Source organism: Adiantum capillus-veneris, chromosome 2 (assembly GCF_014529385.1).
Source record: "Adiantum capillus-veneris isolate H3 chromosome 2, ASM1452938v2, whole genome shotgun sequence".
Taxonomy (NCBI): domain Eukaryota; kingdom Viridiplantae; phylum Streptophyta; class Polypodiopsida; order Polypodiales; family Pteridaceae; genus Adiantum; species Adiantum capillus-veneris.
Genome location: NC_140932.1, coordinates 23898353 through 23907755, shown reverse-complemented (window position 1 = coordinate 23907755; position 9403 = coordinate 23898353). Strand labels below are relative to the sequence as shown.

The 9403-nt window shown below is 40.7% G+C and overlaps 1 protein-coding gene across 1 annotated transcript; it reads left to right on the top strand.

Moving 5' to 3' along the window:
• Positions 1-2654: 2654 nt before the first annotated feature.
• On the top strand, positions 2655-5018 carry LOC147462515 (uncharacterized). Its single transcript, XM_086484205.1, has 7 exons — positions 2655-2810; positions 3031-3325; positions 3480-3520; positions 3636-3799; positions 3905-4001; positions 4094-4263; positions 4343-5018. Exons 2-7 carry the CDS (start codon positions 3090-3092, stop codon positions 4817-4819), a joined length of 1185 nt encoding a protein of 394 aa, XP_086340331.1. The 5' UTR covers positions 2655-2810; positions 3031-3089; the 3' UTR covers positions 4820-5018.
• The last annotated feature ends 4385 nt before the right edge of the window (positions 5019-9403 follow it).

Genomic DNA, 9403 nt, shown 5'->3' with positions numbered 1-9403 from the left:
ATAAGCACTTAAGTATCTACACCCATGGCTTGAATTGGTTAATTATAGAGAGTAGTGGAGTGGGTCTAACATAGCAGAATTGCCAAGGGATAGCTCCTTTCAGACTTCTTATGGCTCAATGCAAGTCTAAAAAGACCCCATTATTAAGACCAAAGCTCCCGAGGTGTGCACATATCCCACATAGTGGGCTCAACAAAACTGATAATAGATCCCAGTCCCACTTACCCTAATATCATTAACAAAATCAACCATTAATAGGCTACTTAAGGACCTCTCTTCTTAAGAAAGAAAATAGAAACCAAATGCTCTGATACCAATGTAATGGAAATGGCCTATGAACTTTGGGAATGGCGGAATTAAGAGAATTAGAGTGAGCATTTTTGTTAGATTACTTTGAGAACGTAGAGGGTGAACTTAATTGATGGTAGCAACATGAACATAGTACTTAATTAACTTGGCATGAACAATACTTTTGCAAGAGAGAGAGTATTAGTGAACATGACAATAGTTGAGGACCGGATTTACTTGGAGCCGGTCCCCCCTCCAAAAGGCGTTTGTATTATAGATTCTCCCATCAAGAGAGACTTGGTACAATACAATCTTTGTGTTCGTTGTGACCTTGGTGATGCTATGAAGATGGAAAGATTCATGTATCACGAGCATAACATAAATTTTGCAAAAAGCATTAACTATCCCAAGCCTCAGTCCCAAGGCCTCAAACACCTTCAAAAGGTGGAGAGAGCTAGCAGGGAATGAGGGTAGGGAAGAGGAAGAAGAATCATTCATAGGAGAAAGAAATAGTTCCTTACTTATCGTCACTGTTCTTACTTAGCATAGCATAATAGCAAAGTAATGAAGATGAAGAAGATCCCAAGCTTAAGCATTGAAGCATGGATTTTGATTGAATTTGCATTCCATAGCCAAGATTGTTGGTGTAAGCTCTCTACTTCTCAACAAGCTTGCAGAAGGAGATGGAACTCTTGCACTTTGCACTCCACACAATGAGAGAATATGTGTGTGTGTGTGGGAGAGCATATCCCCATCTCATGCTTGGTCCACCTCTCTGTCTCTCTCTCTCGTATTATTTAATTATTTCATTTGGACATGTGTCCTCTTTTTCCTCTTTGAGAGAAAGAACTTAATTATATATTTTTATGCATTTAAATTCTCATTAGACCCCTTTAAAACCTATCCAATAAGATTCAAGCACATCATGAGGGCCACATGTGGAGGATAATTTGAACATGTCTTTTATGCTTCTTAAGTCATTTGGTTTGAATTGAATACTTCAAGCATGGAAACCGTTGATGCCTCTTGAGAGTTTATCTTTGAATTGAACCTTAGTCATTTTAAGCATAAAAATCACCTCAAGCTTTGGACAAGGTTCCCACAAACACTTTAAACACTTTAGTTAGCAAGCCGACAAACACCTCATGCTTGGGTAGGATTCCCACCTCAAGGTCAGCCTTAGCTTGCCTAAGGTCAAAGGACTTTTTAACACTGACTTTTGGAGGTCTTTAATGAAGCTAACCTTAAGGTCTTTTAAGCTCCATTAGATGCACGTTGCTCTTTGATAGACTACCTTCTTTTGGACCCCTATTGAGATGTAACCATCTCTCCTCTTGGTCCGTTGCTAAGGTAAATCTAGAAGCACGTATTGCACATTGCTCTTTGGTAGACCGTTTCCTTTTGGACCCCTATTGAGATGCAACCATTTCTCCTTTTGGTCCCTTGTTGAGATAGGTGTAGAAGCACATATCTATATCTTAACTGTTGTTCCCCTTTTATCTTTCCATATTAAAGAATCAGTTTAATATGAGAAAATCATTTGGTAAAGTTAGTTATTATATTTTATGACATTGTTATTACTAATAGGGGGTATGAAATGGTTTAAATTTTAAAAAGGCCACGAATCAAGCAAGATGCCTTGGAAATGAGTAGGAACAGGTGGCGTGTGCAGGGAGAGTCAATAACAGGCGGATGCAGGGGAAGGGAGGTGACACACGTCACACAACCAAAGTAAGTGGGCGACGCTCAATTCGAGAGGGAACATTGCGACATGTTGCCTTTTTTATATAAAAATGGGCACGCAACCCACAACCAAAGTGGATGGGCAAGCTGGTTATCTCAACGAGAGTCGAATTGATCTCACAGTTGTCCGAGTTCAAAACCTGGAGTTTGTGGTTCGTTGTCAAGTTCGAGCCTTGGAGTTTTTGGTTAGCAACCTAGCATGGACATCCGACAAAGTGAGTCGTGCACTAGAGCGGAATCTGCAAAGGTTCCCTTTAATGATTGAATAAAATATCAGTGGAGCTAGTAGTAGCCATTAGTGCCTACACCATAACAAAAAAAAGAAAATCGATGATGCATATGGAGATTCTCTTTTCTTTCTCTCGATTGGAGACGAGGAGGGCTCTCGCTCTCTCTTTTTCTATTCTGGGAGCAACCACGTCAGCAGCGCCAGCGATAGCGGGGTAGCTTTCTCTTTCTCTCTCTCTCTCTCTGGAAGCACAAGAGGCAACCAACTCTCTCTCTCAGGGGATAGAGGTAGACAGAGGGCTCTCTCACTCTCTCTCTCTCCCCCCTACGCATGAGCCACTATGGTGCATGAGGTGGTGGGCGGTGAATCTCCATTGATTCGTGAATGTATATCTTCAAAACATAAATTAATGCCAAACCAAAATGACTACTTCGGTATTTCCGCTTGGCTGCCAGGATTTGAACTCACCGTGAAAACCTTTCAAGACGTAAACGAACGCAGTCGAGAACCCTACTCGCAAGATCTCAGCAAGGCAGGGTAGCCACTCAAGGTAGGGGCCAGTGCAGGTTTGTAGGTTTCCATTATAGTTGAAATAGCTCTCTCTGTGTTGTTAGCGCTTGGAATTGGGGTTTTCATTTTCGTTTAAAGAATTGGGGTCACCAGATTTGTTGTCTGTTTCGTTAGGGTTTTCTGTATGTCTGCAGAGAAGTAGGGTTTTGTGCTTTGATACAAAATTCTAGGGTTTCAAGTTGAGGGTTCCCCGTGTGCAGGATAGAAGAAGGCTAGAGTAGGAGCTTCTTTCTCTTCTTCTTTGTTTGAGTAGATAGAGATGGCGGAGGCATCACCTGACCGGGCATATAGTAACCCGGATTCAGGGTCGGCAGATGACCAATTTGCGCATCAGGCCAACGTAGATTTGCATGAAGAGGAGGAAGAGGAAGAAGAAGTGGAGGAAGAAGAGGAAGAGGAACCTCTGAACATCGAGAACAATGAAGATGCACAGAAGCCCTCCTTAGACATGGCAGTTAAGGAACCCACCAGCAGTAAAGCCGCCTCAGGCTCAGGGTTAGTTATTAAGTCTAGTGATTAGCTCGAGTGCTTTAGATTCTTAAGTTTTCTTAATTAAGATTAGTTGTCCCTAAGGTCCGAAATTGTTGGGTCTCACTTAGTAGCGTTTCTATTCCCTAACTTACACTGAATTCCGTTCGCATGGATCAAGGAAAATTTTCATTGGAGGCCTTGCAGGAGAGACTACAACAGGTAAGAGTTCTTGTTTATGGTTTGAATGTGTCAAGATACTGATTTAACTAACTAGCTCTTACATTGCTATTCTTAGGAGTTGCTAGCTCATGGATTCTTTTTTTCTTATCAACAGAAAAACTAACAAAGCATTTTAGGAAGTATGGCGAAATTATTGATTCAGTCATCATGCGAAATCGTGTCACGGGGCATACTCGTGGGTTTGGGTTTGTCACTTATGCGGATCCTTCTGTATGTGAGCGTGTCTTACAGGACAAGCATGTTCTGGATGGAAAGACGGTAAGAGAGTAGTTGTCTGTAATCTCTGTCTTGTCGGTTTCTTTCCAGTTTTTTTTTCTGCTGTAGCTATAGCAGATCAAATCTAAGATCTTCCTTTTTGTTTAGGTTGAGATCAAGAGGTCGATACCTCGAGAGAAGATGGTGAAGGGACCTCGAACAAAAAAGGTTTTTGTGGGTGGTATTCCCACATCTGTAAAAGAAGGTATTCTTTTCTACCACTCATATGACAACGGAAGAAGTTTTTTATGGCTCTTTTATGAATGCGAAGATACATTGTACACTGCTCTTGTGCAGATGAGTTTCAAGATTGTTTCTCCAAGTTTGGGAAGATAACAGAGAGACAAATAATGCACGATCGCACCACTGGACGGTCACGAGGCTTTGGGTTTGTGACATTTGAGAGTGAAGACTCTGTGGATGAATTGCTGGCAGATGGCGGGAAGATTGAGCTGGGAGGAAAACCGGTATGGTTCAGGTTTTGGTTGAAGAATAGTTCTATTCTTATGCTCATAGCTTGTGGTCTGATTTCCTTGAGCTACACAGGTTGAAATTAAGAAGGCTGAACCAAAGCGTAGTGTTCCAGAGCCTGGACCTCCCCCAGGAAGGGTAGGAACCCGAGGAGGTGATTATGGGGGCTTCGACGACTTTGGGGGGCCTTATGGAGGAGGTTATAGTGGGCCATACAGGCCTGGCAGTGGTGATTATGGCCCCAGATCTGGCCCAGGTTTCGGGGGAAGAGGAGGGTATGGGGGCTATCCTCGCGGAGGCTATGGGGATAGTGCTTACGGGGGTGCTCCATTTGGTGGAGGTTATGCGGGTGGCTATGATGGATACGGCGGTGGCTATGGGGGTGTGCTTGGGGGTTATGGAGACTATGACTATGGAGGTATACCGTATGGGGGCAGCAGCAGCTATGGTGGAGGATATGGTGCAAGCGGCGGTGGTTATGGAGGTGGGCGCCATGGTGGTAGTGGAGGCGGTGGTGTGGGTGGCCGGTACCACCCCTATACTAGGAATTAACTTACATCAGTGTTCAAACCAGCTGCTCTTCACCTTTGGGAAAATGAAAGTTTGTTTGTGATAAGCTAGTCTGCGGAGAGGCGGTACTCCTTTTTGTGTATTACGTATGGCAACATACCTGTCCCAAGAATATGGGGTTTTAGCTGACGAACTTATTTGTAGCCCTTTCTAAAATATTAAGCCTCCCTTCCATGATTTACCTTGGGATCTGCTAATTGGTTTGCATTGTGGAAGCAGAGTCAATTTCCTCTCTTTGGGTTTTGGAAGTTGCTGTGTTATTGTTGATTTTTACAGCTGTAGACCGAGACTTCATTTGCTGAAGGTCAACCATATGGTGAGTCGATGTGTCTAGAAGCCATAGTTCTTACCTGTCTAGTTGTCTATTTGCCCTGCCCAAAGGTCGAAGGCCATGGCATTGCTTATCTTTTTGGCCTAATTAAAATTCTAATTCTGTTATCTTATAAATTTTGTTTTCTCATCTCAAAAATTTATATGATTGGTTGATAAATAGAGAGTTTCGACATAACAGGAAGGAAAATTTGGTTCTCAAGGTTTCACTTCCAATGCATATGAAAGTTCAGGAGGTGTACATTTGTTGTGTTTTTAAGTTTCATGAGTCGTGGCTCTGGGATCACAGGTCTGGCTGCAGTGAGAGAATTGTTATGCTAGGCTAGAACATTGACACTGGTGCCATTAGAGGGGCCAACCTCCAAAGCACGAAGCATCATTGAACTCTCGAAGTACGTGCAATGTCAGAACTCTTGAAGTAAAGAATGTTAGAACTCTGTGTGGCAAGTCTCTCTCTCTCTCTCTCTCTCTCTCTCTTTGCCCAATCGGGCAAGTGAATGCATGTTCATGGGTGGTCTGTCCATTTGCCTACCAGCCGAGGGGTTCCTGGGTTTGTAATGCACGGGGGCCTTGGCGGTGTTGTTTTTTGACTGTTAATTCGCCTCAAGATCCCCACTTTGACCCTCTATTGTAGATTGTACCACCCCAGGGTCATGGAGATGTTTGTATATCCTAGTTTTGCAGCGATGTCTGTATTTGTTGTTTGCATTGTGACTGGATTTCAGGTCATGCAGGGATAGTATATGTCAGGATGTAAAAGGTGTATTGCTATGTCAAAATTGGGAACCTGTTCAGAGATTGAGTTAGTAAGAGAGAACTTGGAATTCAATGTACTTCCATTATACCCTTACCATGAGGCTGTTGCATAAGATTTTTCACATAACCAATGGCTTGTTCGCTGTGGGGAGGATTCTTCAATGTTTTCGAACACTATTTAGGACATTCTTGAAAGAATTGGCTCGGCCTTTTTGTGTTGGACCCTTAGTCAGGTACACATGCTTTCTTATTTATCATTGCAAGTTACTTTGTGAAGGTATTTGCACACTTTTCCAACAGAGTTTTCTCTTTAGATGGATCAGGTTAGTAGAAAACTAGCTACAAACTTTCAAGAATGCCTTACAGCAAAACTCAATCATGGAGAAATCTATGCATGGGGAAAGCTGTTGAATGCTTTGATTTTAGTTCAAGTACATTTGTAAGAATGCATGAAATAGATTTTGGTGAAACTCCATGTGGACTTACAACAGAGTAGGTGTTATTATTAAGAGGTCATGGCTATTGAAGGGTAAAATGGTGGCATCACATCTAACGATTTGTCTTATTCTCTTGGAAGGTCCACAATATCTAACTAGTCCTACACTCTTATAGATTTTTGAAAGGTGATAGCTTTGGCACTTTCAAAAGTTTCAAGTGGTCTCAATGTACTGCCTGGTATAGAAGACTTGATGCCAAGAACTCTTGGTTAGATTTTTGTTTGTTCTTAACATATGCTCATAGGATTTCTTCTAAACCCGATTTGACACGTTGCTGGACTATTTGAGGGTTGAGTATGGAGCTCTCCACAAATAGCCTTTAATTTTTCATATTGGTTATTGGAAAGGAGAAAAGGTTTTCAATGAATAGTTTTGTTAGTCCTAGAGAGACTTAATGAAAGTAATAGGAAAACCAAAACTACACAAATTGGTCGAACTATAACTATAACTTGGCTTGTTTGCACTATTGACTCAAAACATTGTATAGCTTTGCCACTTCTAACACTAGCTGATGGTTTACTATATTCTTCTTTTAGATTAAACCAATTACAATGCAAAGTGTATAATTGTTTTGCAAACCAAGTATGCTATAGCTCCCACTTATCAAAACTTTGACATGCAAAGTTGGGCTTGTCCTTCACATGCACTTCATAGCATTTTATTGTCCACCATCTCGGTATTTGTTCACCTTGTAGACCTTGCAGATTCAACGAGGAGGCATGGCCCACTTTGACATTAGATGCGGCTACAAATGACATTTTGTAGTAGAGGATATGTTTTATATAATCTCTTGGAATTAATTTCTAGGTCAATAACTTTCATTAATCTTAAATTTGGTATTCACATTTAGCATATCTTTGAATATTTTCTTTCCCAAAAAGACTAATTGGAATCTGCATTGGCCAGAATGGTGAGTGGCTTTGTCAATGCTTTTGGAACTATATGTTCAAATGTTACTAGCATTATCAAAATGAGAATAAAACTCATGATGGAATTTTTTATACACACCAAAGATTATGGTTGAACTCCCACTTGAAATAGAGATTGAGATGGTGACATGGTTATTGTGACCTACAAGCGACATTTGTGAGTATTTTTCATTTGTGAGTATTTTTCATTGCTCTTAGATATCTTTTCAAATTAAAACAGATTCAAAACTATACGTAATTCTCTCTATATATCTAATATCAGTACTACGAATACAAAAGGTGTATGGAGGGATAGATCTAGCAAAGGTTGCTAGGTAGGAGAAGCAGGGTGGAGGAGAAGTGTGTCAATGGAGTGGGGCATGCTAGGCTATAACTGAGATCAGATTCTTCTTGATTTATGGCACACACAACACATGAAAGAGCTACTTCTTTTCACATGTAGCTGTTGAAAAGGAGGTGGTTTCAAACCCTTGGGATTGGACATTTAAGCAGTATTCTCCACAATTACATCGATGGGTTCTTGCAGAGGCTTTCATGAACTATACCAATCTTTCTTACTGGTCATATGTCAAGATGCTCCTCCAAGGAATGAGTACTACTACAGTCCATGAAGAGATTAAAACTTGTAACACAATGTGTGGTTTGCATCTGAATAAAAACAAATTGTCAATGTGCTTCGGGGTTATCAATAGCTACTTAAACAATTGCTTTCTCTTCTTCTTCACAAAGAGTAGGCTCTTGTATGGATGCATCGGCATGTGCGTTCCTTTGTTCACCTCTTCCAAATCTAAGTTTAGCCACCCTTCCCTTATTCTTAAGTTTAGGGGGACTAATTATTGGGGGCCTACCCCTAGTTTATATGCTTATGTAGCCTTTTTAAAAAAAATCCCTTCCGTGCACTTACATGGTATGGTGAGTTTGGGCCATGGTCGATCCCTCCGGTTTGTCTCTAGCATGGTTCTTATAAAATTTGGAATGTGTGCATAACAAGAACACCCAAAAGCTCTCAAATGCAAAAATTGAAGGCTTCTTACTCGAGTAGGCTTGTTGAGATGTCATACCCTTTAATGCATTTGTGTAGCTTTTGTTGAGGACATACACTGATGTATTTAGTAGGCTTGTTGAGATGTCATACCCTTTAATGCATTTGTGTAGCTTTTGTTGAGGACATACACTGATGTATTTATTGCTTCCGCCCAAAAAAAATATGTAATCTCTTTGGATTTAAGCATGTAGCATGCTATCTCTACTAGACAACATTTCAAAACTGCACTTCACCATAAAGATCCATGTATAACAACTCTAGAGGAACTTTTTCCCTATTGTTTTCCTCTCTCGTGGAGATGCTTTTCGTTGTTGTTGCTTATTTTACAAGCCTCCAATACTTTATAGATGAGATTTCAGGCATATGTGCAACCATCCAAAAATTTGGCATCTCCTTTAACAATATAATACTAAGGTGACCATATCTCTCGTTCAAAATTTACTTGTACTTTCTACAATGGATGTAAGTGTGCTTAGCTTGTAAACATTGTTTTACCTTTCTCCGTTATCGACTATTTTTTCTTTTCACTCCCAATTTTTTGAAGCGAACTTCAAGACCACAGTAAATGATTGCTACCATTGAAGTAGATTGTTATTTATTTTTGGTATGTATAACACATGTGAGTGCTACTTATTTTCACTTATAGTTGCTAAAAAGGACATGCTTCGAGACCCTTTGGCTGGACATTTAGCAACACTATTTTTTACAAGTACATTGATTCGCTCCTACCGAGCCAAATCCTAAGGAGAGATGACCACACCAAGAGCATGCAGCTAATCTGGGAGGTCTTTTATGTGTTTGATAAAGGCATTTACTTTCTCCTCTTCAACAAGCTTTTTAGTAGCAAGATTGGCAATATGCTCCAAGCTTTATGTGCTTTGGTGATGTGCCAAATCAAAGTGAGTACATAATCAATTACACACATGACAATGGCATACACATTATCTACATCTCTTCCATGCACGCAAAAGGGATGTATTCGAAGGAATTGTTTGGCTTGAAATTTTTT